Source organism: Scleropages formosus, chromosome 20 (assembly GCF_900964775.1).
Source record: "Scleropages formosus chromosome 20, fSclFor1.1, whole genome shotgun sequence".
Taxonomy (NCBI): Eukaryota; Metazoa; Chordata; class Actinopteri; order Osteoglossiformes; family Osteoglossidae; genus Scleropages; species Scleropages formosus.
Window position 1 is genome coordinate 11,701,009 of NC_041825.1, and position 25,619 is coordinate 11,726,627.

Sequence of the window (25,619 nt, forward strand, 5' to 3'; positions counted from 1 at the left end):
CATCATTCAATTTGATTGCTGAACACTACTTACTGTTTCGATAAGTTGTTTTCTGATATATTTGAAAAACATACCGAATGTTAATTAGCCTAACGTAATATTTAGCCATTGGTATTATGGTGTATTTTGTGCCCTAACGCTAACCGTGACGAGTTGTGTACCAGACGGAAAAAAGTTATGAATATTATGCATAGATATATATATTTTAAATGTGGACACATTCAGAGAAATGTTTAGAAAAAATGTGTGAAATATTTTAAAAAAAAAAGTTTCTCTGAAAATATGAAGGGTCATATAAATTGTTTTTCAAAATGGTGTTGAGTAAATGACAAACACACAGGCATGTCTTCCATCGTTGGTTCCAGAGACTGACCTTTACTGTAAAGTTTACAGCTGTCACTGATGGTAAAAAGTAAGTCCTTTGTAAATCACTACCGGTGCATAAAATCATACTTTTTTACATTAATGTATTAGACAGGGTAAAGAAATTAGCAAAATATATTCATTTTCAAAATACTTCAGTTATGGGTCAGGTACAGAGTCAGAAATAGGATAGTAAACAGATGCTTTATGTAGATTAACTGTAGCCTACATTCAGAAAGTGCTGTAGCCGTTTCATGATAGCAGTTTCATTGTAAGAATTTGAAGCAAACCTCACTAGACGTTGTACGGAATAGGCTTATTGATCTCATCTACGGCTCGAAAGCGATACTTTATTTTGAACAAAATTCATGTTCTATTTCTGATGAAGATACATCCTGTACCGAAGAATCAGAGCTGCATGTTTTCGTCCCACATGAATTTAAAATTCACATCTTTCATTTTCTCTTTGTAAACAGAATCAAAACGTGCAGCCTGGGCTTCTGTTAGGTTGTTTTTCCAGTCTCCAGCAATTCCTGAAAAGGATACAATTTTTTGTCAATTTTTGAAATAAACTGATATGAATTTATAAACTGACAAACAAGTATAAAATTGAGAGGAAATGCATAAATAGCTGTAGTTACCTGAAGTGGTAGCATTTGCACCATGATTTTTAAACAAAAAGGGTATGTAATTCAACATTAATCACCATCACTTTGGAATTTTCTTCAATTCCGACAGAAAATTTACAGGTCTAACTGAAAATAACTTATCATGTTGTCACATAGCAACCTGCAATGTGAAGTTTTCAGTCATACACCTTCCAAGCAGAGAGCAGCTATATGTTGCATTTTAAGGTGTCGATACACTATGAAACTAAACTGCCCCTTTTGGGCCCACCTTTCCTGAGAAACTCAGACTTCTTCTGGTCCATATACTCTGATGGCACAAGGGAGTAGTTAGACATCTTATTTTGTTTCATGTTCTTGAACATGCAGTGATCCGCAATCTTCTCGATGACCTCCTGGCTCAGAGTTTTCCCTATGAAAAGGGAGATTTTGGAGATGGAGGCCTTCAGATCCTGTGTTCAATGGGAAAAAAAGAAGTGGCTGTGACAGGTACTTTGGTTTACAGTGAGATGGTGAGACATAGAAGCAGGTGAACATTAAGAAAAGTTGCAGGTTAAATCATAGAAATGGATTCTTATCTATAGCATAAGCCATAACCTGAAGTGCTTATGATCAACTGCACATGTGCATGACAATGTTAAGGTATAAGGTAATTAATTTTCTCCAGCATTAAAATAACTTATTGTATGTTTAGCACCTATAGAGTGTTGCTGACAGGTACATTTAGCCTTGGTGCAATAATGTAAAATGACATCTGTGAACACTGTGGGTACACACACTATGTATACTGTACTTGTTGTCTGAGGACTTACAAGTATCATTTCCTCATACGAAATATACATAATACGATCTTGATCCTTGGCACCAAGCCACCCCTTCACGTGATCAAACCATGAGCCAAATATCACTGTAAGAACACAAAAAACAGCTTTACATATATAGTTATGTTACCCGAAATGGTAGCATTTGCACTGTGATTTTTGAGTAAAAAGTTTACGTAATTCAACATTAACAGTCATCAGTTTGTTGGAATCGTCTACAAAATTCACTGGTCTAACTCAGCTTCACGCTTTACCTTTTCCATCCAGAAATTTATCCAGGAATTCATCTTTTGTCCCAGGGTTTACCATGTATGATGCCATATCATAGTAGTAATAGGAAGAGGTGAAAACATCTTTTGGGTTTCGCATCACGTAAATAACCTGGGAGAGAAACCAGATTATTAGTTTGCCTGCATTCATTGTAACCTCGTCTTATATAGTGGCGCTTCAGAAACAAAAAGGAGGTACCTCAGCTTCAGGTGGTACAATTTTTGTTCTCAGACAGGAATTACAAAAATGTGTTGCTGTGCATTTGAGTTATTCCTGCCGCTACCTCTTACTGTACTGCTGTTTGGTAGATAAGATTCCATTACTGGAAAATTATATGTGGTTAAGTACTTGAACATTGTGCAGAGTAAACGTTTATTCATTCTTGTCCAAGCAATAAAGTTGTATATAGGTTTCAAAAGATAAAGAGTTTTTTTGCCTGTGCCGCACTTTGCAGTGCACAAATGTAACAGCAAAAAACACACATCTTAGTTTCTCTAGTCATGTGTTGCCACACATGTAGTAATTGATGTGAAATCATGCACATTTTCAGACTTTTGCAATTAAATGGACATGATGTGGTTCAGTGGGTAGTACTGCTGCCTCAAGGTGCCTGGGTAGTGTTAGAGAATGTGGATTTCCTCAGGGTGCTCTGGTTTCCTCCCAAAGACATGTAGTTCAGGTGGATTGGTGATGCTGAGTTGCCTGTAGTGTATGTGTGTGTATGGGGGGCGACCCTGTGATGAACTGCTACTGTCCAAGGTGTACCCTACTTAGCCTTGTGCCCTGTCCTTCTGGGATGGACTTTGGAGCACCGTGACCCTGACTTAAACAGAAGATTAAGGACAGTGAGAGAGTCCTCACATGAAATGCATTTAATTTCTTGCTGTGGAGTAATTTGGTGCAAAGTCCATCATTGCTTCTTTCTGTCTGAGTGTTTCTAGCTGATGGGGGGGCGCAGTGGGTTGGACTGGGTCCTGCTCTCCGGTGGGTCTGGGGTTCGAATCCCGCTGGGGGTGCTTTGCGATGGACTGGCGTCCCGTCCTGGGTGTGTCCCCTCCCTCTCCAGCCTTACGCCCTGTGTTGCCAGGTTAGGCTCTGGCTCCCCGTGACCCCGAATGGGACAAGCGGTTTAGAAAGTGTGTGTGTGTTTCTAGCTGTACCTTGGGTTTTACTTTGAAGAACGATTCAGGCATCATGGAGTAATGGCAGTGTGAGACAGACAAGCGGGGGGGTGGCCTCTGATCAAAGTTCAGCTCTTTGGCACGGTGCTCCTCCAGCCAGGGCATTCGGTCCCAGTTGGTCAAGGTCAGAACAGGGGTCATGTCCCCCTCGCTCACGATCAACGGCAGAATCTCCTGCATCCATGTAGTACCTAGACAGGAAGGTGTGAATATTAAGGGTTAAAACCAACTCGCTGCTCTTTTTTCCGGGGACTACTAGTAGTGTAGCGGTTAGAACTGCTGCCCTTGGACACACAGGTCAAAGGTCTGAATCCCAGCTATATCTATAGTACCCTTGAGCAAAGTACTTACCCTAAATTAATCCAGTAAAATGATTCAGCTTTATCAATGGGTGAGTAGCTGTTGGAAGATTAATGCTGTAAATCGCTTTAGAGAAAAGTGTCAGCTAAATGAATGATGTAAGTGTCCAGCATTAGGAGGCGGCATGGTGGCACCGTGAGTAGCGCTGCTGTCTTGTGGTGCGAGACAATGTGGGTTCGATCCCTGCCCAGTCTGTGTGGAGTTTGCATGTTCTGTGTGGGTTTCCTCTGGGTGCTCTGGTTTTCTCCCACAGTCCAAAGACATGCTGTTCAGGTTCACCCATAGTGTGTGAGTGACAGAGAGAGTGTGTTTCACTGATGTATGGATGAGTAACTCCTTGTAAGTAGTATATCTTGCAGTGTAAGTCACCTGGTGAATAAGGTGTGTGGCCTGGTAACACTATATAGAGTTCATTGGAAGTTGCTTTGGAGAAAAGCGTCTGCTAAGTGAATAAATGTAAATGAATTACAGCTAGCAGCGCAGTCAAATCTGAAATTTCACTAATTCTTTTCCTACAAGCATTTCTTTTCTCCTCCGGTCTCACTGAGATTTACATTTGGCTGCGAAGTGGTTTTCCTTTTCACACTTTTTACATTTCTTTGCAAAAGCTGGGCATTTGCTTTTATTTTCTTCGTGCACTTTTCCCGCAGAATTTGCATGCAGTCGGTCGCAGTGCTGGTTGGTTTTTGCTGTTCTCCCTGGACAGTTGTGCTGCTCTGCATTATTTGTACGCACGTCTCTACACCCACACACATCCTGAAGCGCTTCTCCCAAGTGGGGTCGCGGGGAGCCGGAGCCGAACCTGGCAACACGGTTTTTAGCGAGCGTTTTCAACTCCGTGACGTAATTATCGATGGATTGTCCGTCTCGCGGGTTTTTCGTGAACAATCGATAACGTTCAAAGTCTCTTTCAGACTGAGATTACAGCGTTCATCTCATTTTTTCAAAAAAACGCTCTTTTCCGTTCGCGTCCCCGCGGCTGCGTCACCACCATTTTTAGTGTCCAGCGGTTCCCGGCCGCTGTTGCCTGAGGCAGTTTTAACATTTATGTACTTAGTCTTTTTCGCCGCTCCCGACATGGTAAGATCCAAGTAGAGGATAAAACCGGTATTTCCAAGATTTCCAGAATGTGGAGAGGTGGTCGGAGTCCATGGAAAAGGCAGGGCGGTGGAGGTTTTTAGTCCGTCCAAACTACCACACTTGACTAGTCCTCACAACAAGTTTCCGGTGGATAATAATAATCTCAATAAAACGAGTTCTAAACAGAAACCATTCTAGCCGCTGCCACCATCTAATCTTTTATATTCTGTCAGTTTTATTTAGTAAAGACAGACAATCCCAGTTCTAAAGTAACGTGTTTAATAAACTTCGAACGCTGCACTTACGCACTTACACACACGTCCTCTGCGTGGGCTTTTTGCTCCCGTCTGAAACTGGCAACTGTCCTGTCCCACCAGCTCGTCACTTAATGCCAGAGCAGAGCAGCCCCCTTATTACCTCGTTTCCGTGGTAAAAACTCACCAGACTTGGGGTAAGTGACCGCTATTATGTCGTCGTGGCGGAAAGTGAACTCTTCGAAGAACTGGAGAGACTCCGGGGTGTGAACCAGTTTGGGGACGAAAACCCCTTTATACTGGACGTAGAGCTCCGCTTCCGTCATCTTCCTTGTGGCGTCCGGGCGCTCTCTGGACCAGCGCTCGCGTTCCGTGCAGGATGAGGAGTGCCAGGTAAAATAGAGGCGGCACTCCAGTAAAAGGAAGTGATGGACACATCCCAGGGACCTTAACGCACACTCGAAATGCAAAGGATAGGAAAATGAGAGAGAGGCAGTGAGGGCTGCACGGTGGCCTCTGAGGCCCCCAACCCGAAACCTCCTTAGAATGACGATGACCACCGATACTGTGCTTTATATACACGTAGACAGCTTGTTTTTAAGAGTTATTCTACATTATCCTATTCGAACACACACACACACACACACACACACACACACAGGCTGAAACCCCTTGTCCCAAGCGGGGTCGCGGCAGTCCGTCACAGGACACCCAAGCAGGACTCGAACCCCAGACCGCCAGAGAGCAGGGGCCGGCCAAGCTCGCTGCGCCACCTCACCCCATGTATATAATATATAATATTTTATTATATAAATACAGCCAACAGTGTTTGATAAGTCTGAGAGACGGGAACAAAGACTGAAGCAACTTCTTGGCGGCGCTCAGCTGAGCGAAGTGCCGCCAGCGCTGTGCTTGGCACACTGCAGCACGTGATGGAGGGGGAGGAGGGGGTTAGGGTTAAAATTTGACAGAGGGGCCGGGCCAGTAGCACATGGGGGGGGGGGGGATGAACTACATACAATAATACACAGGGAAAGATATTCAACCCCTCGTGCCAAAAACCAAGGGGGCTAGACAAACCAACCATGCCACAATATACCATCCCTCCCAAAACCAACCAATTCCCTTCACAAAAAATATCATGGGCAAACACCATCCTCCTTGCCGGGAGCCACCGCGTGCACTTCGTTGGGGTTGTCAAGTGGGCACCTTCCTTCATTGATGTTTCATTGAATTGAGCCCACTACACCTCCAGAAGGCTCAACGGCGAGATCTGGCGTCCCAGACCCACCCCCCTCCATGCCCACAGTGCCATCCCAGCGACTCCACCCACCAAAAAACCACCCCAACCACCAACAACCAACCAATACACCATACCAGCATATGGAGGTGACAACAAAACTCAAACCATTGATGTTCACCTAGGTGAGTACTCCCCACTCAAGTGTGCTTCCCCCAAACACCCTGGTGCCTCCTCATCCACAACCACTGACTAGATCTTTCTGCTACCTCTGACAAGCCTTTAATGGCTGCTCTTAACGACTGACCCCTAAAACCAAACTCCAACAGCAGCGACGTGGTTGATTTTGCAACAAACCCTCTAGTACCGATCTCCACTGGTCTAATAACTAATATAAATTACATGGGAAACCCATTACCTAAAAAGTAAAGAAAACTTTTATTCAATTTCAGTGGGAACAGTGTTGTTGGTGAACAGCGCCATCTAGTGGAATCATGAAACGCAGGATATTGCAGGAAAAAGGCGAAATGAAAGCGGTCTTTAGTTTAGGACAATTTTGTAAATACTCGACGGGCCGGATTAAACATCCCACCGGGCCGTATGTGGCCCGCTACTGTCCTATCTGATCTTAATCTGCAGTTATTTTAGATAACGATCTTTAGTATTTTTTTTGTTTTAAACTAAGGCGTTATGCGTTTGTTTAAATATTTTAGGGCCATTTTTAAAATCCTGTATGTTTGTGGTTACGGCAAAACGCATTTGGAGGCTAGATGTTCGCACGTACACTACCAGTCAGACATTACAGTTGAAGACCACGGCAATTTCAATAACATCACAAAAACGAATGTGTGGCACTAATGTTTGCACCGTATTACGACGCGCTGCCACGATTTGCACTCGACCTCGGACAGCGGCTTCAGCGTCTTCAATTGCGTGTTCAAATAAAGTTTAACGATTCAAATCAGTCCGCTGCAGGTTTGGGGCATGCGCAGTGAGTGTCTCTAGTACACGTGCAGGCGGCATGGCGGACGGTAAAGGAACAGTAGAGTTGGATAGAGCTCAGGTACAGACAAGGCGTCATAAATTGTTAGAAGTTAACTGGGTTGTTGAAGGTTTTACAGTAAAGAGAACATAAAGCAGTCTAACAGTACTAGTTTCTGTTTTTTATTTTTTTTTGGGGGGGGGATGTAACGCTGTAATTGGGCGTACTGGGAAGAACTTCTGTTCTTCATGAGTAACTACTGAGGGATCAAAGTTGTTTTCTGATATATTTGGAAAAACATACCGAATGTTAATTAGCTTAACGTAATATTTAGCTGTTGGTATTTATGGTGTATTTTGTGCCCTATTACTACTATTAGTAAACCGTGAGTTGTGTACCAGACACATGATCAGCCAGGTTGGAGTTTTGGGACATGATGATTTTCTGAAACCTCAGTCACCTGTGATCAAAGTACTAAAGGAACTTGATGGAGATTCGTGTCCACAGTTTTGACCAGTAGAAGAATTCAGCGTATTTTCCTCTCCATGGCTTAGCGTGTAATGCTACATACTGAAAAGAGATTGAGATTTACTCGTAACACTGACTGAGGATCCAGCTGTATGCTTTTCTGATTACTGTGATTTGTTTTCCGTAGGTGAAGAAGGCAGTGCAGTGTCTTCTGGCTTACCTGAAGAGTCGTACTGCTGGAGATTTATTGCTCCTCAATGAGTGCCAGCGGGTTTCCCTGCTCTTCACACTCTGGAGAATCCCCAAGAAGGAGAAAACAATTCGCGTGTAAGTTCCGCTCTCCGGACAGTTGTCGTCACCAAACGTGACACGGATCCTGTTTCATCTGCTACCGCACTCCAAGCAAGGCCTTCCCTCTGTCTCAGTGCTGGGAGCAGGGCAGTTGCAGTGCCACAGAGACTCAAAAGTATATCCAGATGAGCCTACTTTACCATCGTGGCTTGTCCCTATGACTTTGATACACTTCAATTTCAGAATAAAACAGTACTTGACTAGCAGATTTCCAGCAAAAGTGAATATCCCTGCAGGGATTAATAAAGTGCCTCCCTATCCTATCATAGTAGCAGCCTTGTTAAAAATTAAGTGGAGGCATGGAGAACTGGGGTGAAGATCTCTCTGTCTGTTGGTGTAGTGTACTTTTCGTACTGTTTTCTGAGACGTACGTCACTTTGGACAAAAGCATCTAAAAAAGTGTAAAAAAAATTTTTTGTAGACCACTGCCTCATGGCATCCGTACGGAGGTCAGTGAGGTCTGCCTCTTCACCAGAGATGAGCCCAAAATGACCACTGACCAGACTGAGAGGTTCTATAAGAAGCTGCTCACAGAAAGGGGAGTCAAAGGTGTCACTGAGGTACCTATTTTTGCTGTGCACAAAAAAAGGCTGCGTATGTCTAATGTGTATTAAGGCATAGTGTGTGCAAGTGGTTAATGTCAACGCTTTGGGTTTTGTTTGCTATGTGACAATAATCTGGATCCTGTCCTCCTTGTCAGGTGATTCCATTCAAGGTGCTGAAGACAGAATATAAATCCTTTGAATCCAAGCGGAGGTTGCTGGGGAACTTTGACCTTTTCCTCTCAGATGCTCGTGTTCGTCGTCTACTGCCCTCTCACCTTGGGAAACACTTTTATCAGAGCAAAAAGTAAATTTATGGTATTTTACTAGTAATATTGCTAGTCTCACATTGCCTGGGAATTGGAAACTATGAATTCTCACTCACTTTTGGCTTTTTTTTAGTTTGAGTTTATACAGTAGGAAAAATTTAGACAATTACAAAACTCTATGTAGTTAAGAAAAGATCCCAGGCAGTTGAGTCAATTTCTTCTTGCTCTTTTCTTTGTAACTTCAGAGCTCCCCTGTCAGTGGATTTGCTGTCCAAGCAGCTTGCAAAGAGCCTGGAAAAAATAATTCAGGGTTCTACACTCTGTATCTCCAAGAAGGGTAGCTGCTGGTGAGAGTTTGCATGTTTTATCTATATTTCACACCCTAGGTCATCTTATACTGCACCTAAATCTATGGCATCGCTGTGAGTCACAGCTTTAAGCATTCTGACTGTTTATTAATTATTAGAGATTGAGCAATCAAATTGGGATGTGTTCAAGTTTACAAGAAACATTTGTATGCGGATGATGGCACTCCAGCAAAATCCTGCCCTTCTGTTTCAGTGGTGGGCTGGAGTAAACATGGTGCCATAGTAATTCAAAGTAAATCCAGATGGGCTTCCCTCTTCAGTAGGGGCTTGTCTCTACAACTTTGACACAATTTTCTCATTGCATCAGTTATGCAAGCAGTTAATTTTCCACTCACAGCCTCTTTTTTTTTTTAATTTGAGTGCTGTTTGTCCCTGGACCATGATTTTCAGCGTTTGTGTGTTTACGTTATGTTCCAGCATGGCTCACGTAGGTCATTCTGGAATGCCTGCTGATCACATAGTGGAAAATATCATCGCTACAGTCAACTCCGTCACAGAAAATTTACCGCAGGTCAGTCAGCTATGGCGGCAAATCCTTTCGTTGATTGTGCTGAGATATTAATGTGTTATTTACTGAACTGTCTTCACAATATAGTCTGCACCAAAAAGGCATTTTTGATTATTTCATTTAAATTTATTTTCATTTATTTAGCAGACATTTTTCTTCAAAGTGACTTCCAGCAAACACTATGTAGTGTTATCAGCCCACACACCTTATTCACCACGGTGACTTACACTGCTAGATACACTATTTACAATGGGTCACTCATCCATACATCAGTGGAACACACTCTCTCCATCACTCACACACTATGGGGGAACCTGAACAGCATGTCTTTGGATTGTGGGAGGAAACCAGAGCAAACCCACACAGACAGAGGGAGAACATGCAAACTCCACACAAACTGAGTAGGCATTGAACCCACATCCCCAGGTCCTGTGAGACAGCAGCGCAACTTGCTGTGCCACCGTGCCGCTTGTTATTTGTGCAGGTCTCACCCAAACAAAACTATGTGCAGTACTAAAGCACTTCTGACAATGAACTGGAACAGATTGTAGTTGTGGTGGTCTATGTGGCGTATCGGCATCCCGGCTGTGGTGAAGTTCACATGCCTGTTCGTATGTGTTCTTAATGCTTGTTTTCACATACTTTTTCTCTGCAGAAAGGAATGAGCATCAAAATCATTCACCTCAAGAGCCAGTCTTCAGCTGCTCTGCCTGTGTATACCTCAGACTTAAGTCACGTGTCCCTGCTGAAGGAGGCGGAGGAGAAGACCATTTCATCTGGGGTATATTTATATTACTGTACAGCTCTTGGGTTTTGTGGCATTCTTACTTGTTTTCAGAATTCATACTGATTCTAGGAGTTTGTTTTGCTCTGTTTACCCTTGTGATGACATCAGTCCCATAATTTTGCCCTTGTGTTCACAGAAGTTCTCATTTTTACTCTGCTTACCTGTGTCGTCACTGTAGGTATTCATGTTTGATATTCACACACACACACACACACACACACACACACACACACACACACACAGGAGTTGTACCCGGGTGTCGCAGGTAGGGAAACAAAACTGTTCTGTTGTGAGAGAACAGGAACAGATAATCTACCTTGTAAGGGAGCGCATTCATATTCCTCCCATCTGTGGTTACTGGTACAGGAGGCAGGATCACTAACTTGGTATTCATTTACCAAAGTGCATCCAGTCCATCCAATGCATGCACAGTCATCCTAATAGGAAAAGAGAAAGGAAAATGAACGAATGAACACAGCCAGCCCAGGGCTGCAACAATGTGTGCGGCTAAGGTTCGTCTTTGTTCAGTGGATTCCTTTGACTTTCTTGTGTAAAACTCGCAGGCTCCGTCTGGGAAAAAACGGAAGAAAGGAAGTCCTGCCAAGACCACCGACATCAGTGCGGTCCCCGTGTCAGGAGAGCAGTCAGAAGAGCCTGAAGAGCCAAAAGTCAGTGGGACACAGAAGGTGTTGAAGAGAAAGACCCCGGTAAAGGGCAAGGCAACATCTGCCAATGTAAAATTGGCTCGTTCTGCAAAGAAATGTCCAAAAACACCTGTTCAGAAATCAAGGAGAAAAGTGCCCAAATCGTGTTAATTTTTGCAACTGTTGTGTAGGCAAGCAAACAATGTCTTCATATATATACACTCATATTGTCTGTATGTATTTTAAATGCTGAGACTGAGTGCTTAAGCTTCAGGTTTTTCCTTGTGTGCAATTGTGAAACTTGCACAATATGGGTACTTAACTCAGAGGTGTAAGAATTACACTGATTAAGAAAAAGAACCCATTCAACCATATCAACCCTCAGAATTTGGCTAGTGAATGTCTGTCTGTGAACGGTTGTGGTCACCAAAAACACGCTGAATGGAGATAGTGGATGTTGACCCTTTGTTTCCAAGATTATGGTTTTGGGAATTGAAAGTGCAGTATCCCCTTTATATTCCCATTAAATAGTTTGAATTGCTGTAAGTACAATTGGAATAATACAACACAGTCTAATTTTATGGGTACACTGCTAGTTTAAGGCTGGAGTATTAAGAATGACGGAATATTATAGTATTATGACTGCAAAAAATGGCACGGAAGGTTAGATGTGGAATGTTTCAAAGTTGCAAACAAAAATGAGATACAGTGATGCTTTAAGTTGTCATTTCACAATTTCAAAGAAGTCAGCTATTTTCTAATAAGCCAGAAAAGAGGGAAAAAACACAAAGGTATGAAAGACAAAAAATCACATCTTCATCTTTAACTTTGAGGCATCATTTGAATCAAACAATTTAAACCTTCTTTGTAAATATGACAAGCACTTGAACAAATATAACTGCAAAGAAATGTCTGAACATAATTGTACTTAGATTTTTAACAATATACATTATTACACATTTCAACAAGATTTCAGGTGCTGTGAAGGAAAAAGTTATGAAACAATATGCATGGATATTTTAAATGTGGACACATTGTCAGAGAAATGTTTAGGAAAAAAAAGTTTCTCTGAAAATATGAAGGGTCATATAAATTATTTTTCAAAATGGTGTTAAGAGTAAATGACAAACACACAGGCATGTCTTCCATCGTTGGTTCAAGAGACTGACCTTTACAGCTGTCACTGATGGTAAAAAGTAAGTCCTTTGTAAATCACTACCGGTGCATAAAATCATACTTTTTTACATTAATGTATTAGACAGGGTAAAGAAATTAGCAAAATATATTCATTTTCAAAATACTTCAGTTATGGGTCAGGTACAGAGTCAGAAATAGGATAGTAAACAGATGCTTTATGTAGATTAACTGTAGCCTACATTCAGAAAGTGCTGTAGCCGTTTCATGATAGCAGTTTCATTGTAAGAATCTGAAGCAAACCTCACTAGACGTTGTACGGAATAGGCTTATTGATCTCATCTACGGCTCGAAAGCGATACTTTATTTTGAACAAAATTCATGTTCTATTTCTGATGAAGATACATCCTGTACCGAAGAATCAGAGCTGCATGTTTTCGTCCCACATGAATTTAAAATTCACATCTTTCATTTTCTCTTTGTAAACAGAATCAAAACGTGCAGCCTGGGCTTCTGTTAGGTTGTTTTTCCAGTCTCCAGCAATTCCTGAAAAGGATACAATTTTTTGTCAATTTTTGAAATAAACTGATATGAATTTATAAACTGACAAACAAGTATAAAATTGAGAGGAAATGCATAAATAGCTGTAGTTACCTGAAGTGGTAGCATTTGCACCATGATTTTTAAACAAAAAGGGTATGTAATTCAACATTAATCACCATCACTTTGGAATTTTCTTCAATTCCAACAGAAAATTTACAGGTCTAACTGAAAATAACTTATCATGTTATCACATAGCAACCTGCAATGTGAAGTTTTCAGTCATACACCTTCCAAGCAGAGAGCAGCTATATGTTGCATTTTAAGGTGTCGATACACTATGAAACTAAACTGCCCCTTTTGGTCCCACCTTTCCTGAGAAACTCAGACTTCTTCTGGTCCATATACTCTGATGGCACAAGGGAGTAGTTGGACATCTTATTTTGTTTCATGTTCTTGAACATGCAGTGATCCGCAATCTTCTCGATGACCTCCTGGCTCAGAGTTTTCCCTATGAAAAGGGAGATTTTGGAGATGGAGGCCTTCAGATCCTGTGTTCAATGGGGGAAAAAAAAGAAGTGGCTGTGACAGGTACTTTGGTTTACAGTGAGATGGTGAGACATAGAAGCAGGTGAACATTAAGAAAAGTTGCAGGTTAAATCATAGAAATGGATTCTTATCTATAGCATAAGCCATAACCTGAAGTGCTTATGATCAATTGCACATGTGCATGACAATGTTAAGGTATAAGGTAATTAATTTTCTCCAGCATTAAAATAACTTATTGTATGTTTAGCACCTATAGAGTGTTGCTGACAGGTACATTTAGCCTTGGTGCAATAATGTAAAATGACATCTGTGAACACTGTGGGTACACACACTATGTATACTGTACTTGTTGTCTGAGGACTTACAAGTATCATTTCCTCATACGAAATATACATAATACAATCTTGATCCTTGGCACCAAGCCACCCCTTCACGTGATCAAACCATGAGCCAAATATCACTGTAAGAACACAAAAAACAGCTTTACATATATAGTTATGTTACCTGAAATGGTAGCATTTGCACTGTGATTTTTGAGTAAAAAGTTTACGTAATTCAACATTAACAGTCATCAGTTTGTTGGAATCGTCTACAAAATTCACTGGTCTAACTCAGCTTCACGCTTTACCTTTTCCATCCAGAAATGTCTCCAGGAATTCATCTTTTGTCCCAGGGTTTACCATGTACATTGCCATACCATAGTAGGGATAGGAAGAGGTGAAAACATCTTTTGGGTTTCGCATCACGTAAATAACCTGGGAGAGAAACCAGATTATTAGTTTGCCTGCATTCAATGTAACCTCGTCTTATATAGTGGCGCTTCAGAAACGAAACAGCTTCAGGTGGTACAATTTTTGTTCTCAGACAGGAATTACAAAAACGTGTTGCTGTGCATTTGAGTTATTCCTGCCTCTACCTCTTACTGTACTGCTGTTTGGTAGATAAGATTCCATTACTGGAAAATTATATGTGGTTAAAGTACATTTATTCACTTAGCAGATGCTTTTGTCCAAAGCGACTTACAACGGATACTATGTAGTGTTACTAGCCCACACACCTTACTCACCAAGGTGACTACATTGCTTAATACACTACTTACAAGGGGTTACTCATCCATGCATCAGTGAAACACACTCACTCTGTGACACTCGCACACAGGGGGGAACTTGAACAGCATGTCTTTGGACTGTGGGAGGGAACCCACGCAGACAACATGCAAACTCCACACAGACTGAGCAGGGATCAAACCCACATGCTTTCACACCACCCAGGCGCTATGAGACAGCAGCACTACTCGTTGTGCCACTACGCCACCCACTTGTACTTGAACGTTGTGCAGAGTAAACATTTATTCATTCTTGTCCAAGCAATAAAGTTGTACATAGGTTTCAAAAGATAAAAAGAGTTTTTTGCCTGTGCCGCACTTTGCAGTGCACAAATGTAACAGCAAAAAACACATCTTAGTTTCTCGAGTCATGTGTTGTCACACATGTAGTAATTGATGTGAAATCATGCACATTTTCAGACATTTCCAATTAAATGGACATGATGTGGTGCAGTGGGTAGTACTGCTGCCTCAAGGTGCCTGGGTAGTGTTAGAGAATGTGGATTTCCTCAGGGTGCTCTGGTTTCCTCCCAAAGACATGCAGTTCAGGTGGATTGGTGATGCTGAGTTGCCTGTAGTGTATGTGTGCCTATGGGGGACGACCCTGTGATGAACTGCTACTGTACAAGGTGTACCCTACTTAGCCTTGTGCCCTGTCCTTCTGGGATGGACTTTGGAGCACCGTGACCCTGACTTAAACAGAAGATTAAGGACACAGAGAGTCCTTGCACAATATGCATTTCATCTCTCACTGTGGAGTAATCTGGTGCAAAGTCCATTATTGCTTTTTTCCGTCTGAGTGTTTCTAGCTGTACCTTGGGTTTTACTTTGAAGAACGATTCAGGCATCATGGAGTAATGGCAGTGTGAGACAAACAAGCGGGGGGGTGGCCTCTGCTCAAGGTTCAGCTCTTTGGCACGGTGCTCCTCCAGCCAGGGCATTCGGTCCCAGTTGGTCAAGGTCAGAACAGGGGTAATGTCCCCCTCGCTCACGATCAACGGCAGAATCTCCTGCATCCATGTAGTACCTAGACAGGAAGGTGTGAATATTAAGGGTTAAAACCAACTCGCTGTTCTTTTTTCCGGGGACTACTAGTACTGTAGCGGTTAGAACTGCTGCCCTTGGACACACAGGTCAAAGGTTTGAATGAATCCCAGCTATATCTAGTAACCTTGTTGACTCGAGCAAAGTACTTACCCTAAATTGCTCCACTAAAAGTATCCAGTTTTATAAATGGGTAAGTAGCTGTCTGAAGATTAATGCTGTAAATCGCTTTGGAGAAAAGTGTCAGCTAAATGAGTGAATGTAAGTCTCCAGCATTAGTCGGTGGCTTGGGGTCGCCACGTCTGACACGTGCACGATTTCCTTGCTTGACCTTCGGATCTTGAGCAACAACAGCAGGGTTTAGAATAAAGTCCTTTTGTTTCCGACACTTGGACGAAACGAATTAAGGCAGCTGGGACGCAATAGAAATGTAAGAGAAAGTTGGTGCAGCTAATAACCTCGATCGTGACAATAATTAATTGGGTGGTTAGAAAAAAAAACACGGAGTTTCATTAATTTACACCTTCGAGCTCGTGAGGCCAAGGGTTAGGCCTCATATTTCTCTACCGAAATTTAAAAGAAAAAAAGTGTTTTTCAAAATTTTGTCTAATAAACATATGTGCTAAGAATACCCCCCACCCAGTGTTAGAACAACCCACCGTGACCCTCACTATTTATTTTGGTACCTCACTTCACACTTGCTCCGCACTTTTAATAAAATAATAACGGGTTTAATTCTCACACAAGTTTTTTTTTCAGCGCCGGCGAGAATGACTTTTATTAGCCTCACAATCCTAAACCTGGTGGAATGAAAAAGTGCCTTTATTCTCGCAATTTTATCCATTTTCCTCGCTGCTTTTCTTTCCCTCGTGTCACTGTCAGTCCCACCAGCTCGTCTCTTACCTGAGTGTCATTTTTACAGTTACTCTGCCAGCAGCCCCCCTATTACCTCGTTTCCGTGGTAAAAACTCACCAGACTTGGGGTAAGTGACCGCTATTATGTCGTCGTGGCGGAAAGTGAACTCTTCGAAGAACTGGAGAGACTCCGGGCTGTGAACCAGTTTGGGGACGAAAACCCCTTTATACTGGAGATAGAGCTCCGCTTCCGTCATCTTTCTCGTGGCGTCCGAGAGCCTTCCGGACCAGCGCTCGCGCGCGCGTGTTTGTATACGCGTGCTGTGTGCGCGTGCGCGCGCGCTCGCGTTCCGTGCAGGATGAGGAGTGCCAGGTAAAATAGAGGCGGCACTCCAGTAAAAGGAAGTGATGGACACATCCCAGGGACCTTAAACGCACACTCGAAATGCAAAGGATGGGAAAATGAGAGAGAGGCAGTGAGGGCTGCACGGTGGCCTCTGAGGCCCCCAACCCGAAACCTCCTTAGAATGACGATGACCACCGATACTGTGCTTTATATACACGTAGACAGCTTGTTTTCAAGAGTTATTCTATCCTATTCGAACATACTCACACACACACACTGAAACCCCTTGTCCCAAGTGGGGTTGCAGCAAGCTGGAGCCTAACCCAGCAACACAGGGCGTAAGGCTGAAGGGGGAGGGGACACACCCAGGACGGGATGCCAGTCCGTGACAAGGCACCCCAAGAGAGGGAGTCAAACCCCAGACCCACCAGAGAGCAGGACCCAGTCAAACCCAACGCACCACCGCACCTCCCCTCCCCTCCCCCCAAATATATATAATGAATAAAATGTATAAAATTAATTTATAGTAAGATTGTCTCAGGTGAGACAAAAATACAAGACGCCCCCTAGAGGATTTTTTTAAAACTTTGTTTGCTTGCCTGTTCCATGAGGACAATTGTTACGTATCGAATTAACTTGTAAAGAAGAGCTACAAAAAACATGGATTTTGTCTGATTTGGTAGGGGGCACGGTGGTGCAGCATGTTAGGTCGGTCCCTGCTATGTGGTGGGTCTGGGGTATGAGCCCTGCCTGGGGTGCCCTGAGATGGACTGGTGTCCCATCCTGGGTGTCTCCCCTTGCACCCTGTGTTGCTGGGTAGGCTCTGGCTCCCCACAGCCCTACTCAGGACAAATGGTTGTAGATGTTGGTTGTCTAATTTGCACATTATTTCTGATTTTTTCACTTCACAGATTAATTTTCAATTTTAAAGAATTGTGCTGGGTTAATCAGTTTGAAAAAGAAAGCAAACATAATCCTAAAATAAAGAGCAAGCAATCAAAAAAAAAAATCCTAGAATTGTTAGACTGAAAATTGCCACTGATTTCCTTAAAGCCTTAATAAAACCAATTTTCTGCCATATCTTTAAACTTTTTTTCAAGTCAAACATACATTCTTCCTCTGTGAGGGGGCTTCCCCAGAGGGAGAGGTCATTTACATTTTCTGGTTTCTTTATATCAGGGCCTCCAATCCCAGAGGCTTAATGTAATGACTGATGCTTCACATCGAAGAGAATGCGACTCGAGTTGCAGTTTCTCGGTTAGTACTATAGCTGCTACCATGGCAAAGGGTAAATGTGGCAGGAACAGTTATTATGACGGCCTGGTGGAGATGTGCAAACCCTGCTACCTCCGTTGCTCCAACTCGCCTCCTGTCAGCTGCACCTCATACTGCTCCAGATGTAAGTGCAACACTCATTTTTCAGCTCAGATGCTCTGATGTGAAAGGAGGCTGTGAGGAAACAATGTGAAATACGTGTAATCCGTCGCAGTGGAAGGGTTTGTTTTTACAGAACTTCTTTTGAAAGACATGTGAACCCATGACCTGTACAATTAAGCCCAAAGCAGGAAATATTTTGTATGTAAAATACAGAAACTTTAATAACTATTTGTCACTTTTAGCTGAAGCATTTGTGCCGCAGGGGATTTTACTAGAGAAGTGCAGGGTGATAAGGACAGTTGGTAGCGTAGTTGTTAGAGCTACTGCCTTTGGACCCAAAGGTTGCAAGTGTGAGGCTCACCTCTGGCTGTAGTACCCTTGAGCAAGGTACTTACCCTCATTTGCACCAGTAAAATTACCCAGCTGTATAAATGGGTAAATAATTGTAACCTCAACAGTGTAAGTTGCTTTGGAGAAAAGCATCAGGTAAGTGAATAAATGGTAAAGGTTACTACACTAGTTGTAGGAAGTTGTGCTTGAACCCATCAGCCTACAGGTTTGGCTTATGCAGCCCATGTGCTTCTGCTAAAAAGGAGCATTATGATAGAAAATGGTATTTTAAGCATGTATGAAGCTTTTACATTTGATTGGAGAAAAATATGTTGCACATATCTTACATTTACATTTATTTATTTATTTAACAGAGACTTTCCTCCAAAGTGACTTCCGATGAACTCTATGTAGTGTTACGCGCCAACATAACTCATTCGCCAAGGTGACTTACACTGCTAGATACACTACTTACACTGGGTCACTCATCCATAAATCAAATGAAGTCCAATAATATTTATGTGGTGCATGTTGTATTCCATGCAAGATGTAATTGGGATTAATTTCCTGTAGCTGTTCATTTGAAACATTACCGTGAGAATTTGGGCTTCTGCTCATCTGCTAAAACAGTGTTTAATGCTCTTGTCTTTAATGTCTGTGTACAGCGTCGGAAAGCCCGGAGCCGGACAACAGCAACGTGTGGGTCATCTTGCTCGTCTTCTTGTTCCTGAACGCTTTCACAGCGGTGGCCCTGCTTGTTCACGTACTGCGCAAAAAAAGGTGCAGGCAGCTCTCCGTCGAAAAAGGTATGTGGCGAATTCAGTGAAACACCACCGAACCGCTGTCTTTATATTCATACAACAATAGTGTTGTTTCCCAGGGTTGCCGGTTCGAATGTTACCGCCAGCTGTAGTGCCCTTCAACAGAGTATTTACAGTGAAATGGTTCGGTAAAAAAAATACCCACTGCATAATGGGTATGTAATTGTAAGTAGCTATATTGTACGTTGCTTTGCAGAACGCGTCAGATAGTAATATGTAAATTAGTGTTACGAGTCGTAAAGCAAATCAGCACGACTCCAGTTAAAAAGATTATTAAAATAAAAAAAAAACGGAAATTGTGCTTATGTCGATGAACATGTAAATCACATTTATTTAGAGAAATGACTCGCATACATTGCGTGCGTGTTCAGTTTCTTCTTAGTGCGTGAAAGTCACCAGGTGTTCTGTCACGCAGGGTCTAACCAAGATCAGGCGGAGGAGTCGGGAAGCGAGGGAGGTTGTGACGCTACCGAGCAGACTGACACAGCAAAGGACGGGGGCTCGTCGACCTGGTACCCTGCACCAGAGGAGGAGAGCAGCGACTCCCAGTACAACTCAAGTCTGCCGCTGCCCTCCACCGAAGAGGGTACTACTATACTGGTGACCACAAAAACGGCACAGACCTACAGCTACGCATCCCACTGCACAGAGGACAAGACCTTGGGCTTGTGGGGCTCGGTGTGTGTGACCTGAGTGACGACTGCCAGCAGCAGCGTTCTCCTGACTGGAGATCAGACTGCTCTTGAACTACGAAAGGTGGTTTACTTTTGGAGTCGAAGGATTTCACTGCATTAGTATTGTTTAACTAGATCGGACAAAATATACTGTGCTTGAAAAGCGGCCTAACAACTTGGGGGGGGTACTACCAGTGGCACCCGAGGGGATTGAGAGCACAGGCAAGAAGAGCATAGCCCTCGTCATCGCTAGGTACTTCCAGCCAAGCAAGCTAATACTTCTCTAGTAACAATACCCATTTACAGTGAAGTCAGACTTCTCAAACCTACTCCAAGATGCCTATTAAAAGTCCCATATTAAGTATAAAAATGCTAACTCCCCAACCGGAACGGCACGTCCGCGGCATAACCCGCGACTACCAACTTCAACATCTGCGCAGCTTCCCGCTCCTTCCGCGCACGCGTCACGTGACCCGCATCCACGACTCCCCCACGTGACCGAACTCCCTCTGAGTCATATGACTTTTCAGCAGAGGCGCTCGAATATTTCGTGGCGCTTTTGCAAACTATCAGAATAAAACTTACTACTTTATGGTTTTGCGATTCTCCCTCTGGCGCCGCACGGCCCCGAACCGCTCGTGCTCGTGCCCGTGCCCGTGCCCGAGGCGAGTGCGTAGCGTGTGTTTTGTGGTGGGTGCAGCCGTTGATGGCGACGGGCGGCTGAGGTATTCCCCGGCCGAGGCCCGGCGGCGGCTCTGCGCGCGTGTCCCCGCCACTAAACTCGCTTTAATTTGCTCGTTGGTGGACCTAGGGCCCCCCCTCACTTGGTTAAGTCGGGCAGTTTGTTCACTAGCTGAACACGAGTATTAAAGCATGTTGGCGTGTTGAACTTGAAGTTGAAGCGTGTCAGTGAGGCTACATGTCGGCTCATCATCTGTGTGTGACCTGAGGGGATCATGGACAGGATGAGCGGTGAGTGACTTTTCTTGTTTATTTTAATTTTAAGTTTACTTTTTTTTTTTTTTTTGCGATTCGTTTCATGAAAAGAAAGGAAGAGGAGGGAGCACAAGTGGCACGAAAACGGCGGGATGCGCCAAGCAAGCGCGCGCGGGCTCTTCCGTTTCTAAACTCGAGTGGGACCAAGTTTGTTCATAACTCGCTGTATCCGTAACTTCGACGTCACTTCTCTAAGTCACACTTTAAAAAGCTTAATAATAATGCATACATGGCTGCACTTTGAAAATTGGGGCTGGTGAAGGAGCAGACAGTCACTTTCCTACAGACAGGCAATTTTCGAAAATACACGTATCCAGAAGAAATATACAGTAAAAAAGAAATGCACTTGGGGGGGTGGAAACATTGTATCTTCATCATTTGTTAGTTAACCCTTGACCAGTGTAGTGCAGCTTTTAAAAACTTCATTGTCACTGTTAGGTGAGTTCATGGAGAATTTCTAATTAATTCAGATATTAGTCTTTATTTTGTATCACTTTAATTACTTTCATTTAGTAATTTACATTTGTTTTTTGTGGCTGCTGGGAGTTTCTGTGTTGCTAAACATCATTTGTAATGAGAATGAAGCTTTCAAAATGTGCAATAACTTCACATGCTGTACAGAAAAAAACCATGTATAGATATATGCAGGGGAAACACTTGTGAGACTCCAGTATGTTCCATAGTTGCATCTTGGTGAAAAGCCTTGAGGAAGCAGTGCGTTTTGTGTCATGATCAATACAGAGCGCAGTAAACTGTACCTACTAGTCAGCTGCACTTCTGTGTCAAACACTGATTTCCCTGTATTTTAGTGAATGAAACATAATGCATTTAAAATGTCTCTGCTGTATTCTGACATTCACTGTTGTTCTATAATCAGTTGTTGGGTTTCGGAATGAAAGATTTGTGTTTCTCAAGTTACACTGCATTTCTTCATTTAGCAGATGCTTTTCTGCAACGTGACATACATCTCGGAGAGAAAAGACAAGTGCATTACATCAACAGAAGGAGAGATTTGGATGCAGATGTGAGACTAGAGTACAGTTAACTTGTCACCTTCTGCTATATGAACAAGTGTACATCACACAATTAACTGCATAAAGGTTTACCCATTGTTCAACAAATTTTTATTGGAAAAAAATTATAATTAAGCACATTTATCATGCACGTACAAGATTGGGGGGAGGTCAGTGTTAGATCCAAATATGATGAAAATAATACTTCATCATGGTAAGATGCAACAAGTTTATCTACTTTCTTATTATTTTCACATCTTTTTCTTGATTTTTAAAGGTTCTCCCCAATATTACTGTTCAAAATTATCTGAGAATGCAACATTTTAAGTGTCAACAATTTTGTATGTGTGAACATTCATCATAATATAGGTAATATTTCTAGAAGATACTGTTAGATAGTTCTGTTCTCTCATTTCTAGTGTAACGGGGTTAATTTGTTCTTTGATATTACTTTGTGAAGCAAATTTTCATTGTGATGGGTGAAATTACAATTCTTTCCTCCAGAGAAGAAATAATTTACCTGACCAAAATGTAGTCTAACAATTAAACTTCTAAACTCAGAAGATAATGTGAACACGTTTCAGAAATTTTGAGTCAAAAGTTATTTGTAGCTTTTCTTTTAATGTCCTCTTTTCTGGAGTCAACCCTGCAAAAATAGGGCATGACAGAGTACATGCTGAGTGAAGATACTTTGATAATTTGGCTCTTGGATATTTATGATCTAAAGAAATAGTTTACTCATCACTGCCTATGTCTTTCACTCTGTAAAGCAGATGCTGTTTGAGGTGCTGTGCATAGGTACTAACTAATGATCTCCACTTCTGCTGTAGCACTGTTTATCAAGGTATTTACCTTGAATTGCTCCAGTGAAAATTACCTTGCTCTGTGAATGGGTAAATAATTAGGGTTGGTTGGCCTAGCTAGTGTGATAGGAAGTAGGAAGTATGTAGTTGCTTTTATTATGGAGGAACTATGTCTGTGACCATGACCAAACTGAAGGGAAACAAACAGAATGATGACACTGAGGTACAAGGACCATGATCTGGGTTTCAGACACAGTGTGTTTCTCGGACAAAGTGTCTGATACAAGGCATTCTGCAGATTAGAATACCTGTTTTGGAAGTAAAATGACTATTTAATGGGAGATGTTGTTGTGAATAATGACTATTGTATGAAAAGGGGTATTGATTTTTGTTAGCTGCTCTCTTTTTTTTTTTTTTTTTCTTTTCTTTTTGTTGTTGTTGTATAGCACCCCATTGTTTGAGAGTGGAGTGTTTATTTTCTTCATCCAGAACCTTTGCAGACTGCCTTGATACTCCTGGTCGTCATACCTTAATTTACTGTAACACTTTTTTTTTGCTCTTTGCATTATTTTTGTTCTCTTTGTGGATTAAGATGTCCAGAAAACCTTCAAAAATGCTCACTTCCCTATCCTTATGTTTAGAAAGAAGGAACAGGTTACACTTTTTTTGTCTTGGGTTGCATTGTACTTTCAGAACATTATGTAGAAAGTTTCTGTATGTCCATTTAAATTTGCCCTTTTTTTTTTTTTTTTGTATATGTGTGTGCAACAAAAAACATATAGTATGTTATCATTGTTTATTTCATGGACAAGTGTGGTAGTTTGTATTAAAATGTTAGAAAGATAATTACCTTAACTGCCTAACAGTATCTGTGGTGATGGATTGAAATTTTGAATTACCCTTGAATGATAGTTTTGACAAATATTTACTGTTACACCAAACCTGTCTCAGCTAGGCAAGTTTCGTATGTAAAAACACCTAGTATAAATCAGTTTGTGGTTTGGCCTTAATTGGTTGAAAGAAACACCACAACATCAGAAATGCAGTCAGTCATGAAAGATGCCTGCTGATGTACTGGTAACTTTTGTACGAACCTTGGCCACAACCCTGAAATATCAGTGGGATATTCTCACTTTTTTCTCTAAATGTACAAGCTTATGTTGTGTAAAATAATGCATTCCATAATATTTTAATGCTTTCTGTAGTCTGAGTACTGTTAGTGTTCATGTTTTCTAATGGTGTGGAGAAATAAAAACTTGCTGTTTTGTCAACTCTGTAAAACCTAAGGGTTGAAAGATTTTTTTTTTTGGTAATTTTTATAATGGAATTGATGCAAAAAGACATCTTATTCTATGCTGGTGACTCTCGCATAACATTTTGTAAAATAAAAAATTCTATCACATAGGTTTTTGCATTCTAAAGTTTTAGTTTCTGAAAAGAAAGTGCAAATCTTATTGATACATTGTGAAATTGAAAGTATGTGGCAAAGGATATTTTTTTTGCCTGTAATATTTTTGAATTCTCACTCCTGCAGTACTTCACAGCACTTTTTACTGTTGCCTTTGTAAGAAGATATCTGTACGTTTGTGCAAAAAGTAGGTTATGCCCAGACTTGTTTTGGTGTTTACATTTCCTCTATGAAGATAGATTGGTTGTGTTTTTGAGCTGATCTCTTGTCGGGACATCCATACACCCTGTCTTGCTCTGAGCTGCTGAGCCACTATCTGCACTCTTTTGTGATGCGGCTTGAGCTGCTGGTACACCTTTGGTAAACATAGTTCATTACCTAGTTCTTTTGCAGCAGAGAATGTGTAAATAAGTCAAGGAGTAGTATGGATGAGGCAGCAGGTTGCATTTAAGAACATTTGCATGTACAAGTTCCCGGTTCAAATCCCATTCTTCTCTTCTGTTGCAGTGCCCTTGGTAAAGGTAATTGCCCTGAAGTGATACAGTAAAAATTACCTAGCTGTGTAAACTCAAGTACTGCAAGTTGCTTTGGAAATGTACAACAATAGAGCAACATAACAATAGTTATAGCAATTATTAGGTACTAGTGGACGTTAATATGCAAAAAACATACACTTGTCACTTTCTGAAGTGTACCCACCCATATTTGTTGAGAGGAAGTGCCTCTATGAACTCATTAAATGTCGTAAAGAAGTGACACATGAATTCTACACAAACTGCTCATATTTCTCTCTGTCGTCTTTAACTGAATAACAGGCTGTGATTTAAATTTGTTCCTTTGGAGAGTGTTATTTGTATTTAGTCTGTGAAATTGTGTAGATAGTGTGTGGAATATTTATTTTTTCAGCCTAACACTTTTTCTTCCCACAGATTAAATAGCTTCAAATAGTTCTTTAACTTTTCACTGAAAAAAATGTTATGGTTTACATTTAAAGGTGCTAAAGATCATATTTCTTGTACAAGAAACATGGGTAACAAAACAGTTAATGCTTGGGGTTTTTCCATGATAGTGAGACTGGCATTTCTTGTTTTAACTAAGTTTTAATTTTAAGAAGAGCAGAATGGGGTCACAGCAATGTTAAGGAAGAAATCACTTCTGTATATAATGCTGAAAATGGAGGAAAAAAAACATACATAATGCAACACAAGGGGAAAGATTACAATAGTTGTGAAGGGTGATACCGTCTGAAAAGGTCCGAAATGGTGTCCAAACATTCCAAAAGTAATTATCACGCCGTTCAAAACTAAAACTTTTTTAGTGGCGGAAGGGTAGATGGCTGACTCAGCCCATGATTTATAGAGGGATCTTCTACTGATCATAGCAGAAAAATACCTTTCCATGCCAAATATGTAAGTATAATCATCCTACATCCTATACCTTCTTTAAAAACAACATTCGTGTCGTAGTTTAGCTAAGGATACTTTCATTCTTTGACGTGCCTCGTCATGCA

The 25,619-nt window shown here is 41.7% G+C and overlaps 5 protein-coding genes and 1 non-coding gene across 8 annotated transcripts in view; 4 read left to right on the forward strand and 2 right to left on the reverse strand.

Moving 5' to 3' along the window:
• Window positions 1-332: 332 nt before the first annotated feature.
• LOC108927354 (sulfotransferase family cytosolic 2B member 1-like) lies at window positions 333-16,453 on the reverse strand. Of its 3 annotated transcripts, none has more exons than XM_029246808.1 (7): window positions 16,436-16,453; window positions 5,015-5,118; window positions 3,241-3,452; window positions 2,065-2,191; window positions 1,802-1,896; window positions 1,261-1,441; window positions 333-896 (listed from the first exon to the last, which is right to left on the reverse strand). In XM_029246808.1, exons 3-7 carry the CDS (start codon window positions 3,439-3,441, stop codon window positions 772-774), a joined length of 729 nt encoding a protein of 242 aa, XP_029102641.1. In that variant the 5' UTR covers window positions 3,442-3,452; window positions 5,015-5,118; window positions 16,436-16,453; the 3' UTR covers window positions 333-771. The 3 variants fall into 3 exon arrangements, with proteins under 3 accessions (XP_029102641.1, XP_029102640.1, XP_029102642.1); XM_029246807.1 differs by having other exon boundaries at window positions 5,011-5,118; XM_029246809.1 differs by lacking the exons at window positions 5,015-5,118; window positions 16,436-16,453 and adding an exon at window positions 5,143-5,398 and having other exon boundaries at window positions 334-896.
• rsl1d1 (ribosomal L1 domain containing 1) lies at window positions 6,663-12,534 on the forward strand. The gene is made up of 8 exons (XM_018740596.2): window positions 6,663-7,258; window positions 7,833-7,972; window positions 8,418-8,556; window positions 8,697-8,845; window positions 9,053-9,154; window positions 9,593-9,686; window positions 10,339-10,464; window positions 11,034-12,534. Exons 1-8 carry the CDS (start codon window positions 7,217-7,219, stop codon window positions 11,283-11,285), a joined length of 1,044 nt encoding a protein of 347 aa, XP_018596112.1. The 5' UTR covers window positions 6,663-7,216; the 3' UTR covers window positions 11,286-12,534.
• LOC114909239 (small nucleolar RNA SNORA55) lies at window positions 9,336-9,467 on the forward strand. The gene has a single exon (XR_003797180.1). It is a non-coding gene; the product is annotated as a small nucleolar RNA SNORA55 (small nucleolar RNA).
• On the reverse strand, window positions 12,548-16,869 carry LOC108927345 (sulfotransferase family cytosolic 2B member 1-like). The gene is made up of 6 exons (XM_029246806.1): window positions 16,460-16,869; window positions 15,258-15,469; window positions 13,966-14,092; window positions 13,703-13,797; window positions 13,159-13,339; window positions 12,548-12,794 (listed from the first exon to the last, which is right to left on the reverse strand). Exons 1-6 carry the CDS (start codon window positions 16,596-16,598, stop codon window positions 12,670-12,672), a joined length of 879 nt encoding a protein of 292 aa, XP_029102639.1. The 5' UTR covers window positions 16,599-16,869; the 3' UTR covers window positions 12,548-12,669.
• Window positions 16,870-17,946: 1,077 nt separating this feature from the next.
• Window positions 17,947-19,977, forward strand: tnfrsf17 (TNF receptor superfamily member 17). The gene is made up of 3 exons (XM_018739752.1): window positions 17,947-18,086; window positions 19,060-19,200; window positions 19,631-19,977. Exons 1-3 carry the CDS (start codon window positions 17,966-17,968, stop codon window positions 19,906-19,908), a joined length of 540 nt encoding a protein of 179 aa, XP_018595268.1. The 5' UTR covers window positions 17,947-17,965; the 3' UTR covers window positions 19,909-19,977.
• A 168-nt stretch (window positions 19,978-20,145) lies between these two features.
• The window catches only part of snx29 (sorting nexin 29), a 109,999-nt gene continuing 104,525 nt past the window's right edge, over window positions 20,146-25,619 (forward strand). The window contains exon 1 of the mRNA XM_018738845.2: window positions 20,146-20,861. Within this exon, the coding sequence (XP_018594361.1) occupies window positions 20,846-20,861 (16 nt within the window). The 5' untranslated portion in view covers window positions 20,146-20,845. The remainder of the gene's footprint in view (window positions 20,862-25,619) is intronic.